Consider the following 27318-nt stretch of genomic DNA (forward strand, 5'->3'; position numbering starts at 1 on the left):
TAATTGCCCGGAAATTTAAAATAGACCTTATACTTTCTGGAGGTTATATTGCCATTCATCTTTCCACGAAATCAGTAAGCTTAAGTTTATGAGCAGGCATCCGTCTCCTGGGTATCTGTGTTATGGGAGAGGCAGCTTTAGGGCCCAACATGGCACCAGTCTTATGACCTTGGGACGGGAACCTTCGTAGGATCCAGGACCTTGTATTATCTGAAACTGAACATGCCAACCATGCTTCAATACCACTTCCTGTCCAGCGTCTCAAAGGGAGTAATATAAGGAGAGTAAGTTCAGAGGAGTTTAGTCTCTGTCTTTCTGGCTGTCTCTGTCTCTCGTCTCTCTCTGTCTTTCTCTGTCTCTCTGTCTCTCTCTGTCTCTCTGTTTCTCTCTCTGTCTCTCTGTCTCTCTCTCTCTCTCTGTCTCTCTCTGTCCTCTCTCTCTCTCTGCCTCTCTCTCTCATTCTGTTTGTTTGTTTCTTTCTCAAACTGTGAGGTTCTTTGCCCAAACGCTATTGAGTGCTTGAAGATCTGAACAGGGTAACTAAATGTCAAATGTATAAGTTCCTTCCATGACAGTGACCTCTGAAAAAACCCTTTTCATGGCACACCCACATTCATAGATCAGCCACAGCCTATAGCAGAGACTATATGATCTGTGCTTAGGGTCCAAAACAAGAGAAATTGAGAAACAATTTTATGGTCTTTCCCTCTGCCAGTTAGTCAGTGATCAATGGCTAGAATTCAGAATGAGGACATTCACAAGTTAAGGTAGGAGAAACTTGCTGCTGAGGCCTTGGGTGTAGCAGGTGTCTCCCAGGAAGTGTGCACTGGCTTCCCTACACAGGACCATTTGCCTAGACCAGCCTTCCCCTTTCCTTTGCTGTACCATCTTTTGGATGCACACAAGGGATGCTGTTGCCTCTTGCCCAGCACCGCTAAAGCCATCCCATTTCTTTCCCTTGGCCATGCTTTCACCTGTCTCCTCTGCGTGTGCCGCTGACCTCTTGCTTTCTTTCATAGCTCCTCCCTCCCTCCCTCCCTCCTTTCTGCTCACTTGCTGCAGGCATTTCCTCCACTGGCCTCTTGTGCAGCAACTTTTTGTTTCCCATGCTTCTTCCCTTCTAATTCTTTAAATCCCCAGCATGGATCAAGTCTGCTTATTCTAAGCTCTCCCCACACAGGATACCTTCCTCCCTGGACCCTAACGACAGTGGCAATATTACAGTTGTGTATGAACCCACTCTCTTCTTGCCTTGTACCTCTCTGTCATGTTTCTTGTTTTGAACACAATCTCCCTTCATGGTAAGGCCATATAAACCTGAATATCCTGGATCGTAAATATACTTCCTGGGTCACAGTGGAAGAGCAGGAACATCTCCACCATCCTTCTGGAACTGGAAATTGGTGGTGGCAGTGCCTCTCACCTTGCCCCTCCTGAGATCCATGCTTGGCTCTTAGTGCATTCAAATCCTCAAACTGTAGACTCTTTCTGTGGACTACTATACTTCTGTTAGCAACTCCAAAGCAAAGAATTATTCAAGTTGCATTTTAACTACTGCCATTAAAAAATAATTCTTGGCAGGGTAAGGTTTCTTTCTGAGAAAGAAAAAGAGAGGGGTGGGGGTGGGCCTAGAGCTCAATCTTGAACATCCTGCACTTTGCTTATTATGTATGTGTGTGTGTGTGTGTGTGTGTGTGTTTATGTGTGTATTTGTGTGTGTGTGTGTGTACATGTGCCTGTTAAAGTCCAGAAGAAGATGTTGGGTGTCCTGATTTACCACTCTCCACCTTATTCCTTTGAGACAAGACTTTCTCATTGAACTTGGAACTAGGAGGATGGCAGGCTTGTGAGCCCTGGGGATCTCTACCTCCCTCCCCAGTACTGAGATCACAACTCTGTTGACCTCTTTTTTAAAAAAACAAGAGTTCAGGAGAATGACTTCAGGTCCTCTGGCTTACCCAGCAAGCACATGCAAGCTTAACTGTCCCCCCCCCCCCCGACCCCCGGCCAAAGGCCATTAAAGAATTCCTTAATTCTTTCCTGTTAGCACACTACAAACCTGTGAGCTGGTCTCCTGGCTGCCTCATACTTAACTCTCAGATGAGAAGCCTCTTGATGGTCTATGAACTGATGGTACCCTTGGCCTCTACTGGTGGCATGCCAGTGAGGTCCAGAATGCTCTTGGCCAGATGAGCGTCCTCCAAAGCTGCCTCTCCTTAGGATCTCTGCCTTTTGTGAAGACCACCTCCCATCTGAGATGCCCCCTACATCCCCTTCTTCTGCAGCTTGCACCATAATCTCTGTGTTTCCAGGTTCCCTGGCTCTTTATCCATCACTTCCCCTTTCCTTTTAAAGAAGTTAACTTGAGACACAGACAGCAACCCACCTAGCTTGCTCTTTGCTTCTGTCTCATGAAGAACTGGATCCGAAGTGTGTTTTCTCTCTGCATAGCTTTTGGGTTTAATTTTATATGAATTCTAAGCTTCTCTGATTTGAGGTTTTCTGTTTGTATTGGTCATGGTCTTCATCCCTGGGATAGTACACCTGAAAGAAGCAACTTGAGGGAGGACACTTATTTTGGATCACATTTTAGAAGTTCGAATCCCTGGTGGTAGGGAAGGCATGGCAGCTGAAGTGGTTGTGCTGCCACTGCAGGAACTGGCAACATGGCTGCTTCAGATCTTGGTAGACCAGAAAGCAAAGAGTTTAAGTAAAAAGTGGGCAGGTCTAGAGCTCTCAAGGGTCTGTCTACCCGCAGTGACCCAGCTATGACATCCTTGTCTTTCTCTCAAAAGGTTCCACAACCTCTCAACAGCTTCACCAACTGGGGACTGTGTTAAAATGTCGGAGGGTGGGGTGGGAGTTTGGATCTTTGACATTTCATATGCGAACTATAGACTTCCTAAATGATAGCAACACTTCTTAATCCACTTTGAAAATCTGCAGCCTTCTTTCCCTATACAGTAGCCAACCATGACACATTGCCTGAACGTTTACAAATAAAGCTTTATTAGCTCAGCCACACACATTCATTTGTGTACTGTCTATGGCTGTTCTCACACTGAAATCATAATATGCCTTTGCAACCTGCACAATGAGGCTTGGATACCTGTGGGTTTAATATGTGGCTCTAGACAATTCTTTGTCCAATATGGCCTACAGAAGAAAAAAATTGTGTACCCCTGTCAGGTCGGGATGATCTGTGCTCTAGGTCAGGTTCTTTCTGAGTGGTTAGTGTAACTTTCTGGTTTATTACTATTCGTTGTGCGTTAAGCTACTTGGTAAGTTTTGAAAACAAATGCGAGTGGCCAGCCTTATCCCAGAACAATTAAATTCGAGTCTCTCGTTGAGGCCGTGTCTCAGGTGATTGCAGAGGTGTAGTTGGATTGAGAAGTACAATTACTAAATCCTCTTCTTTCTTGACTAATTGATAATCTTTGCCACCTGAGCTTTCCAAATTTATGACCTTTACCAGGGCTTTGCAGGAGACCCTTAGCCTCGGTTGGGGCTGAGAGTTCCCTGGGCTGTGTGCATGTCAGAAGTTATCGGCCTGCTGGAAGCTCTGAAGATACTGGAGGCTAATAGTCCTGTGTTCTTTACTTCTTAGATGTTAGTGTAACTTTCTGGCCCATCACTGTTTGCTTTTCCTTATAATTTTGGGTTCTCTGTGGTGTGTGTGTGTGTGTGTGTGTGTGTGTGTGTGTGTGTGTGCGCGCGCGCGCGCTTGTCTGTAAATTCCAGTGTGGATACTGGAGTTTAGTATTGAAATCTCTTCATCAGTTGCCCTCTGCATTACTTTTTTGAGACAGAACCTGGAGCGTATGATTCCAGCTAGGCTGGGAGGTCCGTGGACCCCACGAACTCACCTATGTTCACCCCCAGCACGGAGGTTACAGTTTGGTCCCACAGTGGGTACTGGGGATCTAGGCTCAAGTCCTTCTGCCTACAGAGCCGTCTCTGTAATCTTCTGATTTCAGGATCCTTTGCTGTTATTTGTAGAGTGCCTGGATTATCCTTTGTGTTGCTCAGTAGGTATTTCCAGACTGTGACTTCTTAAACTGTAAAGTTCCTTTAAACCTTGTTATTTTTTTTTAGTTGTGATAATACACCCACAAAAGTTGTTCCTTTATTTGTAAGCATGCAGTTCAGTGGCATCAAGATTGCTCACGCTGCTGTGCACCCCTCCCCATCAGCCACCCACGGAAGTCTCTCCTTTCCCTGTTGAAACTGTGTACTCATACGAAGAGCCCTCATTCCTTTGCCCTCAGTTCCCAGCAACCACCTTCCCACCTTCTGTCTCTATGAATTAGATTAATCTAGTTGGGTATCACTCACTCGTTGTCCTCTTTATTGGCCTGTTCCACTTAATGCAGTAACCTCCTGGCTCAGACACATCAGATCATACGTCAGAATTCCCTTCCCTTTTAAGGCCGAGTACTAGCTACTGTATAAATATATACATTTAGAAATCTCCATCTTCGATCATTCGGCTACGAGGAGTCATGCAGCTGTGACCATGAATGTATAAATGTCTCATTGAGCCCAGTATATTCCCTTTTCATTTGCTCTATCTCTTGTCCTGTCCAAGGGAAGTCAGATCCAGCACCTGGTCCTTACTGTTCTCATGTTAGACGTGATGTTTGCAGGAGGGCCGTGATTAAAAGTCATTGTCTAACTTTTGTCTGTAGCAGAAAACAGGATAGTTGGTATCGCGAGTGTGGGTACCAATGAATTCAGAAGCCAAATAATAGTCACCTTTGTCCATCACTGTATGTTGGCACCATTGATTGCTAGTGGGCTCCACACATAACGTGTCATAAGGCACCCTCCAAAATATTGCACATCTTGATGCTTGTCAGTGGTTTAAGAAATGTTCGTTTTTTTTTTTTTTTTTTCATCTGCTTTTCAGTCAAATGGCAGCTCTGTGGTTCAGTAGCACAATAGAGGAAGCTTAACTCCCAAACTTACATGTTTTATTGTTATGGGTCTAGAATTATATTGGGCTCAATTGTGTGATGTGGGGCTGGGGATACAGTTTAGTTGGAATGCGCTCACCTAGCATGTGTGAAGTGCTGGCTTCAATCTCCCGTACCACAAAAGCAAAACGAAACAAAACAAAACAAAACAAAAAACCCTACTCTCCCAAATAAACAAAACCAGCCAGAAAACAAAGCACATTCTTTAAAATCCAAGAAGCTCTGAGAAGTGGAAAATGTCTCTTAAGTTTGTTTTTTTACCTTTTCTCCCCCGCCCCCCCTTCCCTTCTGTGGCTCATTTAGCAGTAAAATATTCAAATAACGACCTGGTCCAAAATTGCTTGAAGCCATTCACTACCTTCATTTACTCCATTGAGTGTGACCCACGCAAGAACTGCATCATAAAGATACTGTGTCTGCTTGTGGATCACTTCCCTTGGCCATCTGGAGGGGTTTCTAGAAAATGGTACTTGGGTCACATGACCATTATATAATCTGAGATATTATAACTCTCAAATTTAGAACGAGGTTGGCAGCCTTGGATTTTCGGGCATCTAGCTTTCTCTCATTCAGTTGGGATCAGTGGGTGGTCACTCTCCAGACAGCAACAGGAGTCCTCCTAGCTTTATGCATGCCTCTCACCTGTTATTTGACCAGTGTGTGCTGTGTGACAATATTCCCATGGAGCCATGAACAAACATCTACTCACCCAGTTAAAGAAATGATAACGGGCCAAAGTAAAGATTCCTATGAAGTCCAACTTGGCAAACCAATAGGTTTTATTGGGGCTACTAACAGGAGTATGAGTAAAGGTTTACGTATAGGAGCAGGGATGACTTAAAGGTAGCTGTATCACCAAAGAACACCCCATTCTAGGCGACAGCTCATGAAGGTTGGGAACCTGGAGCAAGTGCACAGCCTGCAGGCAGCTCCACGGGTTGGTGAGTGCCCTTTCCAGGTATCTCAGGTGATCTGAGTTCCGTCCTGTTAGCTTAGCTTAGCTTAGGTTAGCTTTGTTTCTTTCTGAGAGTGTCTCCTTTATATTTGCTTCAGGAGGAAGAAGCTTAGTGAATCTGATCGATTTCAGGGACTTCTGAGAGCTATTTTGTTTTCTGCTTTCTGAGCTTAACCTGACTTTCCTGCAGGATGGAATATTTCGCCCTCTCTTAGATCATCCTGTTGTTTGATCCTCCTCCAAACATCCTGCTCCTTAAAGAGCTTCCCTCCAACATAGATTTTTTTTTTGAACATAGCAATTGCTATCCAACAGTGTGGCAGTTCAGTTTTCGAACTCTGGGACTTTATCTACTGGGAAGGTATGTGAAACTCAGTTGTAGAGAGCCTCATTTGTTTGTTTTGAGACAGGATCTCATATATCCCAGGCTGGCCTTGAATTTACCAGAAGAGCACATAGATGTCTATTATCAGACTTCACTTATATGGTTATAAACACTGGACGTAAGGCTTCATGTGTGATAGGTAAATGCTCTACCAATGGAGTTATGTCCTCAACCTGAGAGTCTTATCTTTTAAAGATGAATTTATCTTTATGTTATGTGTGTGAACTGAGCCTACAAGAGCAACAAGCACTCTTAACTTCTGATCTCTCTCTCCAGACCCTAAAAAGTCTTGCTCTTAACAAGTTGAAAAACATTTCTTTACTTTAGGAAACCCAAGCTTGGCATTTATGCTGGTGTAGTTAAATTTATTTATTACATTTGTGTGTGTGTGTGTGTGTGTGTACATGCATGCAAGCACATGCCACAGCACGTGTGTAGAAGTCAAAGAACAGCTTGCAGTCAGTTCTTCAACCAGTATTCGAATCCTGTGGATCTGAACTCCAGCCATGTGCCTTGGCGGTGAGCGTCTTTACCTGCTGAGCCATCTTGCTGACCCTATCCTGATGGCTTTATCTTCTGAAAACTTAGCAGGGGATTTTTCTTCACAACTCTTGAAAAACATGCCATTTGACAGGATGTCACAGATGACCTAAAGGTCATCCTCTCCATCTTTAGGGGGTGATGATCATAAGTTTTACAAAGTAGCAAGCCAGGAAGCTGTACTTTGTAGAACCTGGACACTAACGTTTAATTAATTAATTAATTACATGTATATGAGCACACTGTAGCTATTTTCAGACACACCAAAAGAGGACATCAGATCCTATTACAGATGGTTGTGAGCCACCATGTGGTTGCTGGGAATTGAACTTAGGACCTCTGGAAGAGCAGTTAGTACTCTTAACTGCTATGGCATCTCTCCAGCCCCAACACTAATATATTTAAACCACTACCCTATCCTGGTAACAAGACTACACATTTGAGTGACTGATGATTCTTTTCTACACTGCTCCTTCATAAGAACATGGGCTCTTGCATCCCTCCAGAATGCATAACTGCACTATTGACTCCCGTCTGTCACTTTATTTTCTGGCTCCTTCTTCAATCCTGTAATAGATTTGCAAAGCCTTTGAAGTGTTCTTCATCTGGAATGTCCCATCCACTAGTGCTCCCATGTCCTTGTCAAAATGAGAGATGAAGGTGACCTCTAATGTGGGCTGACAACCATGCTTGCAGCCATAGGCACTCTACACGTGTCCGAGGCCTGGCTGGGGACACATTCCCGGGGAAAGTTTTTCCTTTAAACAACCCCTTCTCATGATTGTATTAATCACTAGTTTTGAGAAACATGAAAACTAATCTACTCTTTAAGCACAATTCCAGGATTTTGGGCTGGTGGATAATAGCCACCAAGCTGTTGAGGTTCTTAAAGGGAGCCGAGGGGTGGAAGGAAGAATGGGCCCATCATGTGAACGATAGCGAAAAAATGTCTCCATCATGTGAGCAGCCCATTTATGTGCCCATTGTGTGAGCTGCCATTTGTGTCCCCTGCTCACATTGCCGCTCACCACCTCTCACTCCATCTTCCCTTCAGCTACCAACTCGTTCTGTTTCTCTCTCAGCTGATGAGTGTGCAATGTCATCTTCCCAGCATGGAAGTGGCCTATGCCCTCCATCTTGTCTTCCCTTTTACTCTCCTCCCCTTGCTTTAAAGAACAGACCTCATGTTCAGTCATGGACACTTTCATGCGTAGTTCACCTAATGGCCTCTGACCACATTTGGGGTGCATGATCCCTGATGTGGCGTCCTTGGATGCTACATGATTGGTTTCACCTAGTGGCTGCTGACCACATTTAGGGTCATTTCTAGCTCCCCCATCCTGTGCTTTCTGATGCATCCCATAAGCCTCCTAGTGTTGCCATAGAGATATACATCTTAGGCATTTTTCAGCCTGGATAGGAAGATATGGTCCTCTTCCTCTTGAAGCCTTCTCCGTTATAGATATGCAAACATAAACCCTGTTCCTCAAAGTGCTTCTCCTTACTAATGTCCTCACACAGATCTTCCCCACATGTAAATACTTTAGTCTCCAGCTTCAGATAAAGCTGTGTCTCTGCCCATTTTCCATTGCCCATCTATCTCCCCTCCAGTTCAAGTTACTGTCTCTCTCCCTAATCAACACTCTGTGCCTCATTGGTTTTTTCTCTCTTTAGTATCTCCTCTCCTTTCTGTAAGTCAGAGGAAATTCAAACTTTTAGGTGGTAAAGAGGTGCAGAGACCTGTGAAGACACGACGGGACTCCCAGCGCTTCAGACAATGCCCATTTATCTGACTGAGGGGGCAAGTGCTCCCAAGCAAACATATGAACATAGAGGCAGAAAAGAATTAAGTATGGGTGTTCAGGTGCTAGAATTGTTGAAGTATTCACTATGGAGAAATAAACAGAATTCTGCAAGAGTGATAGATCTTAGTTTCTGACTAATAAATGCATTTTCTCTATCATGTACTACTCTACCTTCTTTAATTTGGAAGAAATCAAAGCCACGTCCTTGCATATGCTAGAGAACCATGCTAACAGAAATAAGTAAACAGATGTTCAAACTATGCCTGTAAATATAGACTTTTATTTACATATTGCAACAGTATAGTTACATCTAACTATGGGTGGCTTTATTTATGTATTATTTATTATTTTTGCAATGCTGAGGATAGAACCCAGTACTTAATGCATCTTAGGAAAGTACTCTGCTACAGAGCTGTACTCTCAGCCCATGAAGTACCTTGTGTGGGTTGAATGCAAGCCTATGCATGTGAGTGTGCGGGTGCACACATATGTGTTTGTGAAGGCCAGAGGTGTATGTCTCCTGACTCTTTCAACTGCTGTTCATTTATTTACTAAGACAGGGTCTCTCACTGAATCTGGAGCCATTGTTTCAGCTAGACTGGCTGGTCCACGAGCTCTTGGGCCCTGCTTGCTTCTGCCCCAGTGCTTGGTTACAGATGCACACCACCATCTTCAGCTTTATGTGGGTGCCGAGGGTCATAACTCAGCCCCTTATGCTTATGCAGCAAGCACTTCAATCCCTGAGTATCTCCCCAGCCAGTACTTTCTTAGTCAACACTTGGGTATACTTTTAAAAGTTATCATCATCATCATCATCATCATCATCATCATCATCATCATCATCATCACTGCACATACGCCATGGTGGATAAGCAAGGCCATCCTGCATCCACGGTGAAGCTTTCTTTTAGAAGCTGACTTACCCTGTACTGGTTTTTAATAAATGCTCTAAGATAGTGGAAAAAGCTGGGTGGAACAATGTTTGATATTTCAAAGTGAGCACTTGAAAGTCTATTTCTGCCTCTTAGTAATAGGATCTCTGAAGACCCGGAATTATTTTTGAATTGGATTGCTGGCTCCGGGAGGCCCTTACTACCCCAGATCTGTCCGCTGGTAAGGACACTGTTGTAATGGCTTTTGCACCTGGCCTTTGATGCAAATTGTTTAAGGAATTGCTGAGTCAAAACCTAAGAAATACCTTGTGCTAATCCTCCCTGAGGTTGACCAGATAGATAGATTGACTTCACCTACCTGTGTCTAATATCAATGCTGTAATAGCTGGGTTTTAAATTTTCTTTTCTAATGAGAAAGTCAAATGTATGTTTGTCTGCGTTGTTAGGCAGTCTGGGATCTGAATTTCATACATTCAGTCATGTGCTTTTACTCCGGGAGCATTCCTGGGCTCTGTGTGTGTTCCCTTCCTGCCTCGCCTATCACAAGTCCCTGTGCTACAGAAGCCCTTTCTTTATTGTCCCACATCCCCCACTCACTTGCCTGTTTGACTTCTTTGAACATCTTGCTGTTTTCTTTCTTTAACTTTGCTATAAACTGCATATCTTTCATGGGGTGTATGTGTTTGAAGTTTACGTTATTTATTTATTGCGAGTCTATGTTGGTGGGTATGCATGGGATGGCTGATAAGGTGGTCAGAGAACTTGTGGGAAGACAGTTCTTTCCATTTCATAGTGTAGGTCCCCAGGGATTGAACTCAGATCATAAGGTTTGGTGGCAAGTGCCTTTACGCTGGGCTGTTACACCCACCCACATTGTTTTCAAATGTCCATTATGTCTTGAGATAGTTTGCTCAGGACCAGGAGAGTCTGTTGAGTCTGTATTTCAAAATCTTTGTTTCCAATATCAGCTCTTTGATTTTTAAGTGTCAGTAGCTATCTTAGTCTGTCCTCTGTTTTAATGACAGACTACCCAGCCTGGGAAAGACCATGGACTGGGAAAAAATGAAAAAGAACAGAATTTTATTTCTCACGGTTCTAGAGGTTGGAAAGTCCAAGTGTATGGTCAAGTGGGGTTCTCTTGCAGTGTGTGTCACTGTACGACATAAGGCCAATTGAGGATGCAGAGATGGAGGGAGAGAGAGAAAGAGGAGGGCCTAATAAGCCCACTCTTATGTAACTAACAGACTGTGGCAGAGGAAACTTCTGCATCTGATTACTTCTTAGAGATCGTACCCCCAAATACTCTTAGAGTATCAATTCAATTTCAACATGACCTCTGGAGGGGACATTCAAACCTGAGCAATAGCGTGTTCACATTTAATACAAATAGCCTCTGTGTCCAAGATAACAGGGGTCCCAGAGCAATTATGAGGTCAGGGGACTCTTCAGCCATTGTGCTATATGGGTTCATCAGCTGTGAAGAGAGCCAGAAGTCCCTGAGTCAATCTGCCGAGCACTGGCCCCAGCCATCCAGAAGACTGGTCTTGAAAAGAGGTCTTGAGTCCGCAGGCTGGGGAATGCTGCTTTTCACGCCATTGGACGATCTCATGAGCAGGCTGTCAGCATGGAGTTGAAAAAGTAAACAGAGCATTCCCCAAACTTATTTGGCCATGGATCCTTTTTCCACATCAAATCTCTCTCAGTTCCATGGAGCCTGGGATCCTGTAAAACACACATTGAGAAATGCTGCTGTAAGCATTTTTTTTCTCAGGCAGGCAGAGAGTCAGTGAGAAGGCCAGTCGTCATGAAACGATAATTTAATTCCTCTACAATTGTATGGGAAGGACAGTGTTAACCTTGCACGTTTACCCCTGGCCCTTCATAGTGCAAGAGGACAACTCTGTGACTGTGCATCACTGGGGTCTGCTAGTGCCAGGAGTGGGAGGAGACCAAAAGTTGTGTGTGCTGTGACCTTCACAATTATTCAGGTATCCAGTCTGTTTCTTTGTCTTGCTTTAGGCAAGAAATTAAGCACTGTGTACCATAGCATATCCAGAGACAAGAAGATTTTTATATAGCCATACACTGTTTTTAGTCATTCTCTAGTGTCACAGTTATTCAGAGATGATCAAACAGAACATTACTTACAAGTGATCTCATTGTCCCACAATATAAAGGACACAGAGGTGAGTTTACTATGTGGTTCTGGGGTCAGCACATGGGGCTGGAAAAAGACTGTGCCTATTTTTTTTTTCCTGCTTTGTACTCAGTGACATCATGCTGAGGCTAAATTCAGCCATGGTAGACATGTTGTTTATACCACTGGAGTTGACAACTGCTATACATGAAGGCACTAAGTAAGGGTCCTCCTTCCGCCATGAAAGCTGGTAGGTGTTTAGTGGAACACCATGGGTCCTGGGTTCACTCTCGGGCTGACTTGATTAAAGTTGTGCATCCTTGCCTAAAATTTTTACTGTGCCTACACTTCGGCTACTAGTCATCACATGGTATCAAGTGGGAAACTTTCTCACTGTGCCTTTGGGCACACCAAAAAATTGGGATTTGGGCTCATTTAAGACGAATGCTTCAGTCAAGTGCCCCTTAAGGTCCTATAACCGTAACTAAAAGGCCTTTTAGATATTTTACCCTTTAACTAACGCTTTAAGAAGATTTTACCCTTTAACAAAATGTACCATGGTATAAGAGTGCAAAGTCTTAGCCAGTGGTCCCCAACCTTCCCAACACTGTGACCCTTTATTACAGTTCCTCACGTCGTGGTGACCCCCATCTATAAGACTATTTTCATTGTTACTTCATAACTGTAACTTTGCTGTGGTTATGAATCACAATGTAAATATTTTTGGAGATAGAGGTTTGCCAACGAGGTTATGAACCACATGTTGAGAGCCACTGTTCTAGCATTTGTCAGTTAAACATAGACCTCTTCAACTGGGTTCATTGAGCACGGTCTTCTTGTGTCTTCTTTAATTTCTCTGGCATGGCATAATGCCACATTGTGGTCAAACAGTTCTTTGTAACTTGAGATGAGCCTTCTTTCTCCTTGGCATGCACATTCTTTAGACATGGAGGTACGGGGAGCCAAGTTCATTGATGGATCTATATTCACTCTGCTTCATGGAAGCCAAGATAGATGCTGTTTTATTGGGTGGCAGACACCTCACTGCTGGTTCAGAGAGACCCACTGATGGATGGTAGTTCAAAAGATTTGGATTACCACCTGGTATCTTCATCACGAAGTAGCTGCGAGAACAGGTTTCCTACACTAATGCATTATTTTTAAGTTTAAAGAGCCAGTGAAATGCTGGGTGGTGTCATATACCTTTTAATCCCAGCACTCAGGAGGCAGATGCAGGTAGTTTCTGAGTTTGAGAAAACCCCAGTCTTCAGATCAAGTTCTAGGACAGCCAGAGCTACACAGAGAAACTCTGTCTTGAACAATAACAACAGAACCATTGAAAGATGAATGGATGCCCTGTTTTGTGAATGGTACTGGCCTTAAGTGGAGCATCTTGCCTTCCTTGTCTTTGTTGGTACCCTCCATAAATGCTTAATTCTTCTTCATTACACAGGGAATCAAGTTGTATATAAGATTATTTAAGATGGATTACTGGATACCTGCTAAGATTTTTAAAAGGCAGAGATAAAAATCAAGCAATTTCACAAAGCCTTTTAATTATGTCATCACTATGGTATGAAGGAAATTCATGATATATGCCCAGATATTTTAGTAGTTTTCTGAATTTAGGGATTTATTTTCTTACTGCCCACTTAGAGGAAAAGGTGGTGTGAGGGGGAGAAGTTGACACGGACAACAGAGAGTCAGGTTTTCATTTATAACTTAGCAGCATCGCCTAATGGAAGCAAGCATGGGTCAGGAGTCAGAGCACCCTGCCTGTTATCCTCTGCCGCCTGCCAGCCTTAGGTGATTGGACAAATTGTTTAATGGTCTATAGTTCAGCTTCTTCAGCCTGCAGCCGGGATAATGATAACACTTGCACTGGGGCTTTTGATGACCCACTGAGTACTTAATATCTGAAGGAACCCTCTATGAACAGACCCCATAGGCCCACACAAGTGTTTAATAAGCAGGACTTTCAAAAGCGTTTGCATGGCCAGGCAAAGGTGAGCGAAGCTACTTAGTCTCACTGTCTCTTCCCCTGGCTGCCTTTGTCCCCAGTCTCATCTGTATAACCAGCCAGTGGCGTTGTGACCACAGCACATGGTGCCACGGAGCTGGAGAGTTAGCTTAGTAGAAGATACTGTTGCCTGTTGCTGTCATTTCCAGGCGAGAAGCAGAGGTGGCAGTGGGCTCAGAAATGTCTGTGATGTATACACAGGAATCTTATAGAAACGGAACTGTGGGTACAGCCCCATTTTCTTGGCTTTGGACCTTTATTTTCCAATGCTGACTAGGTGTTAGTAGGCAGTTGTATGATTCAAACACACAAACAAACAGTAGAATATTAGATTAAGGGGCTCTATACTCACACCAGCTTAAATGCCCACCTGGAGAACAAATGATAGATTCTCAAAAAAAAAAAAAAAAAAAAAAAAAGAATGCCATTTGTTTATTTCACAAGCTAAATAGTACAATATTTTCTTTTTCCAGTATTCAGATGTTCATTTTAAAATACACTGTGGGGTAGCCTTGGGCAGATCACAGCCACTGACAGAGGTTGATACTGTGGTTGAATGTGGCTTGTCACCCTGCATTGCCTCAGGGCTCTGCCAACAGGAAGGGCAACAGCAGATTCAGCCTCTTAGAGCCAAAATAAACCGCTTTCCTTCACAAAGTGTTCTGCCTCATGAATTTCATTGTTATCACACAAAACAAACGAATACACGGTGTAGAAAATCACAAAGAACAAAAGCTTAGCTTGGTTAATGATTTCATGTGCGCAGCCTTGTAATGACTATGTCAAATCAAGAAATAGAATCTTCATACCCTACCTAGAAAGAATCTTGTGCGATATTTTCCCTCTTTTCTCAAAACCAGTCTCCTCATTGTGTGTGTTTATATGTGTATGCGCGTGCTTGTGTACGTGTGTGCACATATGTTTGTGTGTGACGTGGATTGTGTGGATACGTACAAGTTCCCGTCTATGGAGGCCCGAGGTGAACTTTTGAGTGTTAGTCCCCAGGAGTCTGTCTACCTTGTCTTCTGAGACAGAGTCTCTCACTGGGACCCGGGGCTCAGTAATTAAGTTAGGCTGGTGAGCTACAGGGAGCCACCTGTCTTACCTCTTCAGCACTGAGATTATGGGCGCCTGCCCCCATGCCTGGCTTTACACGCAGGAGTGCTGGGAATCAAAGCTAGCCCCTCACGCTCGCCATACTTTCTCCACTGTGCTGTCTCCCTGGCCTCACTCATTTCCGGCTGGTCACTTCTGGTGCTGTCCCTAAGCATTTTGTTACTCCAGTCAGTTCTGAAATTAAAAAGCCTACTTACATCTCTCTGCTGTTATTCTGGGAATTTCACCGTGCTTTATTTTCATTTGGTAATCTAATAACTTGTTTGGGTGAATTTCTAGCTTGGCTTCGGTGCCATTTTCCATGCTGCACGTTGGCGGTGTCCAACAGTTCTGTGGTCGCTTTGGATTCTTAGCTAAAAGTTATTCCATTATTAGAATATCAAATAGTGAAATCGATCACTTCTTCAGACGGCTCTACAATGGCTACAGGACTGTGTGTACTTGGCAGGACCTCCAGTCTAGTTCTTTGCCCAGCACCAGGAAGCCAAGGGGTTGACCCCTTCTTCCTCTCCATCGTCACTCTTATCGTCATGTCCATGGCTGGCCAGGCCGGTTCTGGGTTGTGAGTGAAAGAGTGGGTGAGTTGACACAACTCTGGTGACTGACCATGAGCTGGCAAATGCCTGTCCTTAAATAGGAAAAACACTGGTAGAGAGGACCAGGGAGGCCCCAGATGGGTTGTTGATGAACACTTGCTCTGGGCTGCTAAAGTATATTTCAGCCTTAGAACCCAAACAGCATTTCATTATCAACATTTTAAAACATATGGAAGGAGGGGAAATGGAGGGAGAGAGGCAGGGAGGAGAAAGGGGAGAAGGAGGGAAGAGAAAGAAGGGGAGGAGGGAGGGAGGAGAAAGAAAGGGCTTAGAAGGGAGGGCAAGGAGGAAAGGAAGGAGAAAGAGAAAGGAAAAACAGGAGTGGAGAGGGGAAGGCAGAGAAATAGGAAAGAATTCTGTGAGGCAGGATCCAAGAAACCCATGTGCCCTCGATCAGATTTCAGTGACTCTTGGCATTTTCTGTATTCTGTTCATACACACACATATACATTCTTAGTATTTTTTTTCAACAGTTTCCAAAGAAAGTACAAAAGTCAGCTACCCTTTTCCTCTAAGTACCCAAGGATACATCTAAGGAAGAGTATCCTCCCAGGTAACTATTATCACTCCAGGAGTGAACAGTGACAACTGGTATCATAAGTGACCAGTTGTGCCCCGGATGTCACCCATGGGGTTTTTTTTTTTTCAACCATTATCTTACAAAGACATATACATTACATGTTGTCATGATGCTTTATGGTCTCTTATTTAGGAATATAAATTCCTTTTTTTCTTATGACAAAGACTTTTTCTTTTAGAAGTCTGGTTTTCTTATGAACGTATCTTTTTTTGGGGGGGGGGCAGAGTTTGCCTGGCTGTCTTCTTACGGTCTCCTTTAGTCCTGTCAATATGCTTAGAGACTTTCTCATTGGCTCCCCAGCCTGATTGTATGCCCAGCACCCACAAAACCCTGACCCATCGTTCCCAGGGCAGAGTTACGTTTCTGAATACAAATGGAAGCGCCCTGGCCTTAGGCATTCTGGCTGTGGACTTCCTTTCCTTTAGATGTGAACCCTGGGAAACAATACCATGAGAGAAATAGCAGTTTCCCCATTCCAGAAGCATGGAATGCCCCACCAGACAGCATCGGCTCTACTTTCTGACCTCCCACAACCAAGTCAAACAGGCTCCTTCCTATAAGCACCCTTTAAAGACCATGAAGCAGGTTTGGAGGGGTGAAGCCTCCTGCTCTCAGCTCCTGAGCCTCAAATCTGGAATCTGAACCCAGATCTGCCTAATTCAGTGGCTTTCTGCTTCACTGTGACAGTTTTGCCAGATTTAGCCCAGAACGACAATGTTTATTGAAGAAACAACACAATAACCAGGTAAAAATAACCGTGGCTTCAGAAACTCACAGGAGACAACACACTTAGCTCAGAGCATCTTTCTGGCCTGTTTCCCTCTGAACTCTTCCTTCTCTCCAGTCTGTCACTAAGGCTTTCAGCTTTGGTGAAACTCCTTGTGTGTGTGTTGTCTGTCTTTCTCTACAACTTCTGTCGCCCTGTCTGTAAGGGACAGCTTGAGAATGTGCAAACACAGTCAGCTGAACCCACGCATACGTGTCTGCATTGACCCATTTTCTGTGTCCAGATCATCCACTGCTTAGATCAGAAGACTGAATGCTCCCAGAGCACTTTTAAGCATCAGCTGTATTCTTAATTAGATTTTTTTTGTAGGCGCTGTCAATCTGTGGCTATAAACAGCGCCTTCTGGTTTTCCGATGACATGATGAAAATATAAATGGATCTTGCAGATTGCGTTTTATTATTCACCATATTAAGCACTCAGAGCTGGTGCTAGCGGGAGTCGTGGTCCGGGAATGCTGATTAAATAACTTCAATCCTGGGCTTCTGTGCTGTTTCTCTGCCAAGCCAAACTGAATCGATACAAGGAGCTATTATTGTTGAATAAAGTATAGCAATCTAACTGAGCGGGAGGCCTCCGGGATTTGAACACAGGTCGATGGGACCTTAGTGAAAGGGGAACTGGTCTGTGTCACTTTTGCTGCTGACTTGTCCACATAACCTTGGATGAGTCCCTTAATTTGTAGGACATTGTTTTACCTACCTGTCATGTAGAAAGGTATTTTCTATAATGGGCTTTACTCTGGTGTGTGAAGTAGGGGTATGGGTGGGATTTCAGAAAGATCTCAGGATGCTGTGTGCGTGATGATTTGAGCAGGGCCCCATGGGTGGACACTGTAGTTGTATTGCTTTACAAACAAACTATGGCAGCTTGCGTCATTGTCACTACGTAGAGACAGAAAAGGCAGGTCTGGAGTCTGTTTCAGAAACAGAGCTTTGCTCTTCCTGGTGGCTTGAATTCATCTTTGTGTAATTGGAGGAGGTGATGCCATTCATTGATGTGAAGACCAGAGATGGATCAAGTTGGATTGGGGGGGGGGGAGGGCAAACATTAAGGTTTTGTCAGCCTCGTTTTTGTGTGTGTGTGTGTGTGTGTGTGTGTGTGTGTGTGTGTGTGTGTGGTACCCAAGAGGAGATGTTTAATGAGAAATTGGAGATTTGATTTGGGACTTGAAGGCCCAGAGCCATGTATAAAAATGCATGAATTCTCCTCATACATATGACATAAAAGGATAGGACTTACCTGGGGAAGGGAAGGCGAGGATGTAGAAAGAGAAGAAAGGGAAAGGGAAAGCAGGAGGGAAAGGCTCTTTTATACTTTCCAGCTAATGAGGTAGAAATCCTTAATGCAGTGGAAAGGCTAGTTTATTTAATGAGGCAGAAAGAAACCCAGGAGCATGAAGTGGTGGGGGAGCCCAGGAAAGGCACCACCAGATCTCAGAAGGACGGAGCTGTTGGTTCAAGCTGCTAAGACATTGATTAAGGTGGTTGAAGGAGAGCATTTTTAACTTAGGCAGTCACCTGCACATCAGTGGAGAGCCAGTGAGCGCCGCCTCACTTAACATCAGGGAAGGAAAATAACTGCGGAGGACAAAAGGAAACAATGAAAGCAACAGCAATGAGGTGAAGGTGGACCCTGCAGTTGTGTAGCTTTGGGCCCATGTGGTGATGAGATGCGTTGAGTTCTTACTTCGGTCAGGCACGGGCGCTAGGGTTTTGTGTGCTGCTTTGATTCATCTCCGTGCAAACTACTGGAATAGGTGCTGTTCCATGTCTTCAGAGGGGAAAGTGACGGTTGATATGAATTCATGAACTGGTCTAAAGTGATTGAGTGTGAGTTGCCTCAGTTGTCACTATTCACCTTTTAAAGAATTTTCATCCAGTTAAATAAAGAGAGTTTGCAAATCTTCAACTTTAGAGACAGGACAGGGTGTCACATAGAATCTGGAGCAGGGAAGGAAAAATCAAGATGGTGGCTGAAGGCTATAACATTAAATTAGAGTTTAGGAAAAAAGAGTTTATCACGGTAACAGCAGGGAAATGCTGGAAGTTGTGGACAAAGGTTTAAGGTTGAGATGTGGAAGGGAAGGGAGAAGATCCTGAGCATTGATGGAGCCTTTGGGGTTGACAGGAAAGAGCCAAAGGATAGAGGCTACATGTTCTACTGAAGGGCAGAGGGGCTGAAATGGTGGCCTTAGAGGCTGGTTGCTAATTCTTCCTTAAGTGAATATGATTTATCTTTGTTTATAAGGTACATCCTTAAAATTTTGGCTTGACTTCTAACAATCGCATAAGGGGTTTATTTCTGAGGGGAAAAAAGCGAGAAGTAAGATTTTTTTTTTCTTTATTTTACGATTTCAGCATGAAATATGCAGAGATGCTCTAGATAATTAAGTCAGAATCAAGAGAGAGGGAATGCGTAATGAGTTGCAGCTAAGGCTCTTCACGAATAAAGGCGTGTAGTTTTTACTATTAACAGGGTGTGAGAGAAAATTGTACTTCTTTGAAAGTTACCTGTACTCAAGCAGCTTAAGGAAAATCCTAATATCTATTCAAAGTTAAAGGAAAATCTCCTCAGTATTGTGTATGTGTGTGTTTTGTTAAGAAACCGAATCTCTTCTTTAGGAGGTTGGGAGTGATGCTCACTCTTATAACCCCCAGAATTTGGAAGGCAGAAGCATGAGAATCGTTGAAGGTTTGAGGCCAGCCTAGGCTACATAGTGAGTTCCTGGCTAGCCAGAGATGTGTGATAAAAAAAAAATCATGTCTTTAATTCAATTGATCATTCAATCAATCAGTCATCCAAACAATCCATCAACCGGGCTAGAGAGGTGGCTTTGTGCCTAAGCACTTGTTGCTCTTGCAGAGAACCTGAGATGGGTTCCCAACGCTCACATGGTGGAGAAACATCTGTAACTTCAGCTCTAGGGGATCTGACACCTTCTTCTGACCTTAGTAGGTGCCAGGCACTCACGTGGTTCATGTACATAAATGCAAGCAACACATTCATACACATAAAGTAAATAAATTTATATTTAAAAACCTCAAACCAAAAAAATAACATTTAAAAATCCTCTCTTTATATCATTGTGCTAAAAACTGTGAATATTCATTTTAAATGCTCTTTAGACCTGTAGTCTGTTTGTGGTTTTCTTTCAAAAAAAAAAATCTACCAAAGATTCATGAAAATATTTCTGAAATACTATTTGCATACATGGTAATGATCAGGCTGGAAGGCCAATTGTTGGCAGCCTTTGGCTGCTCCTTGCAATTACATAACAACAATAGCAACAAACCAATTAACGGCCTGTAGGGCTTTGATATAAAGCGTGTTACATTATAAACACATCGTAAAAATGTTGCCATGGAGCTGTGTGGTTTTTCTTTTTGAGTCTGGTGTCTCCATATTTCAGAATTTGAATGATTCAGAGCAGGGCCGGGGATGTAGATAGATTCAGAATTATCTCTGAGCTTGGTGGAAAGGAAATCGGATACAGATGAGCTTCCCCAAGAACCGCTCGCACTAACCAGTGTGATGACACGCCGTAATGCCCCTGCCTTCTGCTTTTGTTTAATTATGGAAGCAGATGAAGGCTGTTCTTTTCCTGGAAAACCAGGGTTTGATAAAGTAATCACTCAGTGACTTTTACTCTGCATGGTCCTGCAACAAATATTGTGGTTAGTAATTAAAGTGGATTAACCCTGCACACAAAGCAGGGAGGATCTGATACAGAGCTGATACAGCTTCTTGAAGGATGGCAAGGAAAGAGCTGATGACTCAGTGCCACCAGAAGGATTTCTGAGGATTCCGTTGAGGGGTCACCTCTGAGATGACAGTTAGTAGTTCTTGTCCATGAATTATAGGATTCCAGTGCATTTCCATCTATACTGTCTGCCCCATACATTCATATGGTGTGTGTGTGTGTGTGTGTGTGTGTGTGTGTGATGAACACCATTAGGAAACTGTGGGAACTTGGCTTCTGCCATGATAAATGAGGTCCAGAGTCATTTTGTGGAAGCAATGAAAGGCATACTGGGTTGATGACATTTTAGATGTTAAGAGCTTCCTGTTTGGGAATAGATGGGAAACCAGGTAGAAGTAGTTGTGCCTGTGTCTGAACTGTCTATCAGACATATCCAATCCATGACCAGTGGGCCATGTGTGGCCTAGGATAGGTATCATCACGACCCCACACAAAATCCCAAGTTAAAATCTGAGATTTTATATTAAGACCTTTCTTTTCTGTATCTTGATTGCGACATTCTTGAGTGTGAACTTTCTCGGTGACAGCACCACGTCACCGTGTCAAGGGCTGGGTCTGCCTGATGGATGGAAGATAACAGTGACTTGGAGAAAGGTGACGGAAAGGAGGAAGTAAAGAACATGTCCAAAGAGTTGTTGATGGGTGAGCTTGACAGGGCTGGGCAACTGTGAGGATGGAGTTTCAGTGATCAGATCAAATGATGAGGAGAAGTCGGATGCTCCTGACCATCTGCCACTCCTCTCTTCTAGGCTCTGAATCTTCCTGAGTCTGAACTTTCTTTACAAACACCCTGTAACTTAATGGTTCACCTCAGGGGCACACACACACACTAATAGACAGGGTCTCACTACACAGCCCTCATTAACCTGGAGCCCATTATATAGAACCAGTCTGGCCTTGAGATCCACTTGCCTCTGCCTCCTGAGTGCTAGGATGAAAAGTGTATGCCATCACACTACCTCAGATCTTCTTAATGCTATGCTGAGCTTCCCATCATGCCCTTGTGTCTTTGGAATGTGGTCATGGAATGATGCCAGGGCCAGTGCCTTGTTGGGAAAATTGCTAAGAATCCTTGATTGGCTGGGGTCCAGGGAGAGGTTAAAAGAGCCTGAGCCACAACTCTTAGTCCCCTGCAAATGGACCATTGGTAGTGGCAGTTAATCTTAACAGTGATGACTGGCATTGTTGTGAAGGGAACGTTAATTAGAAGTCTTTAGTCAAGAGTTCAAACTGTGAGCCATCATAAGCACATCATAAGATACACCTTTTATAACCGTCTGCATGAGTTTGTACTGAATTAGGTTGTTTCTCTGTAACTAGTAGGTGCAACTTAGCAGTGAGACTTTGAGCCCTGTTATTTTCTTTGTGAGAGGGTGATTTGTTTCCCTGTTGTATGAATTGTGCTTACGTCAAGGAATTTATCAGAGCAATCTAACTTGCTTAATTTATTGGTACAAATTTGTTTATAATAGTCCCTTGTTGTGCTTTTAATATTTTTATACTTTGCAGTGATGTCATTTGCCATTCTTGAGTCTCTGGTAATTTGTGTCCTGTTTCTCTTTTGGCTTTTTGTAACTCTCACCCCACCCTGCTTTTTTTAATTTTTGGTTTATGTTACTATTTAATCTATAAATGTATTATAATGTTTACATTTTTATCAATTGGAATTGGTCTAGTTAGTTTAAAAACATTTGGGAATAGTCCATAGATATTTTGATGTTCATTTAGAATTGAATCCTATTGTGGTTAGAACACTCACTTTGGATAGATGTTTTTAAGTATATTGAGAGTTGTTTTATGACCTAGAATTTGGTCTGGCTTAGTAAATGTTGGAGGGTGGAATATTCTAGAAATATCAACCAGGCCAATTGGGTCCATAGTGTTAACCATGTGTTCTGTATCATTATTAACTTTGCATTTATGTGCTTTGTCTGTTATTAAGGAGAAATAATTAAATCTCTGACTCTACTCATGATGTCTCCCTCTTCTTAGTCATTCTATCTGCTTTGATTTGTGTAATTTGAAAGGCTTTCTAAAAACATGGTGAATGGTGAAATACATTAATGTTCACGATATGATGTCAGTGAACTTACTGACCCCTTGTTATGAAAGAGCTTTCTCCATCCATGCTGTTACTCTGTGCTGAGATTTCTTCCTCTGATGTTAGTCTGAGTGGCCTAGGTTTCTTGTGACTCACATTAGTGCACTTCTTCCCATTTATTCAGCATATCTGTAGGCAGCTCATGGCTAACTCAACTTCTGCGTAGGTCTCACAGTCTCTGTGTTTTAGTTGGGGGCTCTGTGGTCACTCACACTGAATGTGGTTGTTGACACGGTTAATACTAAGTCTTCAACCTCTCTGTGTCTTCTATCTGTTCTCTGCCCCTTCCTTTCTCTCTTCTCCCTTCCCTTCCTTCCTCTCCCTTCCCTCTGTCCCCTCCTCTTCCTTTCTCCCCTTCCCTCCTCCCTTTCACCTTCCTTCCTCCTCCCTCTCCCCTCCCCTTCCACTCTCCACCTCCCTTTCTTCCCCACCCCTCCCCTTCTCTCCTCTTTTCCATCTCCTCCTTTTGCCCCTTTCCTTGCTGGAGTTTTTATTTATGACTCCCTTTTCATTTTTTTTTCTTGTGGCTTATTAGACATGACTTCTATTTTTGTGTACTAGAGGTTTCTTTAGGCCTTGTTTCCAAACATATCTGCCTGGTATATTTCAGGTCAGGCATTTGTATCTATAGAGAATGGACAAATAAAACTCTGAGTACCTTGTTCTCCAGCCAATGCCGACAGCCAGAGACACCACAAATGTCCCTTAGGGCTGTTCTGTCATTTATGCACATTGGCTATAGTCTCCTGATAGTAGACAGAATCTCCTTCCCTGACCACCAATGCTTTAGTATACAGGGTCTTTGTCCTTGGGCAATTCCTTCTATGTGTTGTTGCTATTTGTTTTTTATGTTGATAGTGTGCATCCCCATGGAAGAGGCACACTATGACCTTGACTTACTGAGGTTGAACCTGGAAAGTAACCGAGTCTTATCATAGTCTAAGTTTATTTTACCTGATCCACGAAAAGCCACACACAGGAAGGGAATTCAAGGTTAATAGATTTTTCTCATTCTTGGAGTGTCATGAGTTTTTCAGGGCTCTTGAATTTTGTTTGTTTGTTTTGTTTTTAATACTGAACTTCCTGATTATAAAAGAAAAACTTACATTCTTTTTTCCTTTTGTTCTTTTCCAGCAAGTCACTGGTCGAAGTTTTGGTGACAAAGACTTCCGGACAGGACTAGAAAATGGAATCCTTCTTTGCGAGTAAGTAATGCTTACATTCCTTGGTTTTATTCTAGGGCTGTGCTTAATATATTATTCAGTTTGTCTGTAAAACTTCCAATGTAGTATGATATTTTTCTTTTTGTTTTATTTATTTACTTTTTTTTTCTGAGACAAGGTCTCTCCATGGCTGGCCTAACACTCATGCTGTAGACCAAGATGCCCTTGTACTCACAGAGATCTGCTTGCCTCTGCCTCCTAAACCTGACCTCCAGTATTTTACTTTTGACTGAGTCACAGTTTGAATCTTATAAGAAACACTGGGATAGGCAAGAAACATATGTGAAAAGTGAGTGTTGATATGCAAAGGGAATGGTGGAGACCATAGTAATTGAAAATTAGATGAAGAAACAGAACCCACTGGTGTTCTGCTCCCAGTAATTTCACCACATGGGAACCCGTGTCCCAGTAATTATCAGGATGTGGGTCTCACTGTGCCACAAGTAGTGGGGTTTCTATCCTTGGAAATCTCAACCCAAAGCGCCTTGCAGAAAGTGAACACAGTGCTTCTGTAAATTCAGGGCATCTTAAAATCAGGCCAGGATGTGTTCCTCACTAGCTCTACTTTGTGTGGGTGTTGGGTACATTTAACTCGTGCTGTTGACTGAGTCCAGAATGGATAGTGATGGCAGTGTCCGTTGTGTTTTGGAGCAAAGCTCTATCATCGAGTGTTGTAGTAAGTATTTAACCTCAATTGGGGGTTTCTATCCTGCCTTTGATCATTCAGTTCCCAGATAAAAGATACACAACCTTCATATTTATAATAAGCATTTAAAGCACTAGAGCTGGGCAGATATTTACCCTCTAAGCTATTTTGCCTACTTCCCTACCAATAATCCCGACTTATATCTTTCCATGCTCCATCTGGGCTACTCTTGACTCCTGTTGTCCAGCCCTCATGGCCATGTTTTTATGACTCACCTACCCGTGGTGTCTTCTCTTTTCCCCATTTTCTTCTTCCTCATCCTAGTCCTCCTCCTCCTCTTCTATTTCTTCTTCCTCTTCCTCTTCCTCTTCCTCTTACTCTTCCTCTTCTTCTTTCTTCTTTCTTCTTTCTTCTCCTTCTCTTCCTTATCTTCCTCTTCTTTTTCTCCTTCTCCTTCCTCCTCCTTTCCTCCTCCTCCTCCTCCTCCTCCTTCTTCCTCCTCTTCCTCTTCCTCCTCCTCTTCCTCTTCCTCTTCCTCCTCTTCCTCCTCCTCCTTTTTTCTCCTTCTCCTCTTCCTCCTCCTCCTCCTCTTCCTCCTCCTCCTCCTCTTCCTCCTTCTTCTCCTCTTCCTCCTTCTTCTGGTCTTGCCTCAGACCTCAAGCCTGGGAAACCAAAACTCTGCCCATCTCTCTTCTGTTCAGCTATAGGCTTTAAGTATCTTTATTCACCAATCAGAGATAACTTGAGGGAGCAAGGTTACATAGCATCACTTGAGTCTACATGAGAATCTTTTTGTCCCTGGGGACAACCAGGACCAGTATTTAACATAACAATGCATAGCAACAGACCACACCTCAGCAATAGAGCAGTTCTATGACAGTAGAATTAGAGCTTTCTAGAAAGTGACTTTAGATACCAAATAATCCAGAACATTACTATTTACAAATACTAACTTAACATAAACTTTAAATGGCTTCAGAATTTGAAGGTATTTAATGGGCTGTATAATTTTGACACTGATTTCTATTTTAATGAAAGATAATGGACACAGAAAAAAGCAAGCTACTCCTAAATATGGAATCTGAGGCTCTAAGGGGCATGTGCAAGCCAGTTCTACACCTCCATCAAGCTATAAAAGAGAAACTTCCCTCATGTTCTTTTATGCTGAATCTCAGTACCCTGGAAAATGCACTGTTCTGATCTCCCCTTCACCATAGCATGCTTTGACCTCTTTCTGACGCATCTGGTAAATGAAATCACACAGGGTGGACTCTTATTTTGGCAACTTTCAAAATATCATTTGATGAGGTTGAACATTTCAGGGGTTTTAGAGTCAAAAAGTGAAGTGTTCAAGTCCCACCTTCCTTCTACGAATCATTTACCCACTTCCAGTCAACTTTCTGAGGCACATTTCTGCTCTACTGCATAGGCACCTGAGGACTTAAACACTCACCGTGAGCAAGGCTCTCTAAAGGACTGTGCAGTGCGTCACAGACAAAAATCACTTATTGTGTAGACTTCTTTTCTACGTAGTTCATGTCAGTGTGTTCTTCTACCTCCTCACTGCCCATCTTTTTTTTTTTTAAAGAAAAATTGGGGACCCCAGATTGCTGTTTCTATTTCCATCTTCCCTTGGGGGGGGGGGGATGGTTGCTTCTCTTGGGCGTTCCTTCCCTTAGCACCTCTCCTCTGAGTTTTATAGCTGAATCAGAGCTCATCTGTAGGTAAGCTGTAATTTAGTACCTCCCGGAGCTGAGCTAAACAGACAGCTTTATGCCACCCTTCTGGGATAGCACTTGCATTGAATCTGGGCTTGCAGCCTTCTCTTGGATCAATAGCCTGCTGAGAACTGCTCTGGGGGCAGCATATTTTCTGCTGAAATAGTGTCAGTGTTTATCATCATCATCATCATCATCATCATCATCATCATCATCATCATCATCAATTTAATACATGCTGGAGTCATTTGAGCAGAGAGAACCTCATCTGAGAAAAATGCCCCCATCAGGTGTCCTGTTGGCAAGCCTGTGGGGCATTTTCTTGATCTATGATTGATGTGGAAAGGCTCAGCCAGATCACTGGGTGTGGTAACATGCCTAGGCAGGTGGTCCTGGGGCTATAAGAAAGCTCGATGAACTAGTCAAGGTCAGCAAACCAGTAAGCAGCGTTTTTGTATAGCTTCTGCATTTAGTCCCTGCCTCTGGGTTCCGGCCTTGAGTTCCCGCCCTGACTTCCTTCAGTGATGGAGAATTGTTAGATGAAACAAACACTTTCCTCATCTCCATTGCTTCTGCTCGTGGTGTTTATCACAGCAATAGAAACCTAAGTAGGCCAGGGTCTTTGGTACCCATTTTTGTTCATTCAAAATTCACTCCAGAGAATCCTATAGGCATCAACCTTTCTGCTGTATTGCCAGGGATGGCTCTGTCAGGTAGCTATACTACCTATCTGATTGCCTGTGGATTCAGAGTGGGGTCCTCTGAAAACAAGTTTAGGATTTAGAGACATTTATAACTAGAATTTTCTTCCAAATTAAGAGGATGGAGTATCTCCATGCTTGCAGAGGTACTGTCGCTGAGGCTTTTGCAAATGCTATGATGAGCGTCAGGATGCTAAGGTAAGGTGTAGAGTCAGGCCATGGCTAGGAAAGACATGACACAGAGTACCATGCCGGGCTTCTTTAAATAAATGAAGAGCAGAGACTGCTGGTAGGGAATGAACTGCTTGGTGGCCCAAAGCAAGGATCACCTGGGACACATTTCTCCATCACAGCCTCAGGAGAAAAGCTGAGTCAGGA

The 27318-nt window shown here is 43.3% G+C and overlaps 1 protein-coding gene across 17 annotated transcripts in view; it reads left to right on the forward strand.

Moving 5' to 3' along the window:
* Limch1 (LIM and calponin homology domains 1) overlaps positions 1-27318 on the forward strand; it is a 296994-nt gene that overhangs the window by 85556 nt on the left and 184120 nt on the right. For all 17 annotated transcript variants that reach the window (XM_076938610.1, XM_076938595.1, XM_076938598.1 and 14 more), the window contains exon 2: positions 23787-23857. In XM_076938610.1, the coding sequence (XP_076794725.1) occupies positions 23787-23857 (71 nt within the window). The remainder of the gene's footprint in view (positions 1-23786; positions 23858-27318) is intronic.

The sequence above is a fragment of the Arvicanthis niloticus genome, chromosome 7 (genome assembly GCF_011762505.2).
Source record: "Arvicanthis niloticus isolate mArvNil1 chromosome 7, mArvNil1.pat.X, whole genome shotgun sequence".
Classification (NCBI taxonomy): Eukaryota; Metazoa; Chordata; class Mammalia; order Rodentia; family Muridae; genus Arvicanthis; species Arvicanthis niloticus.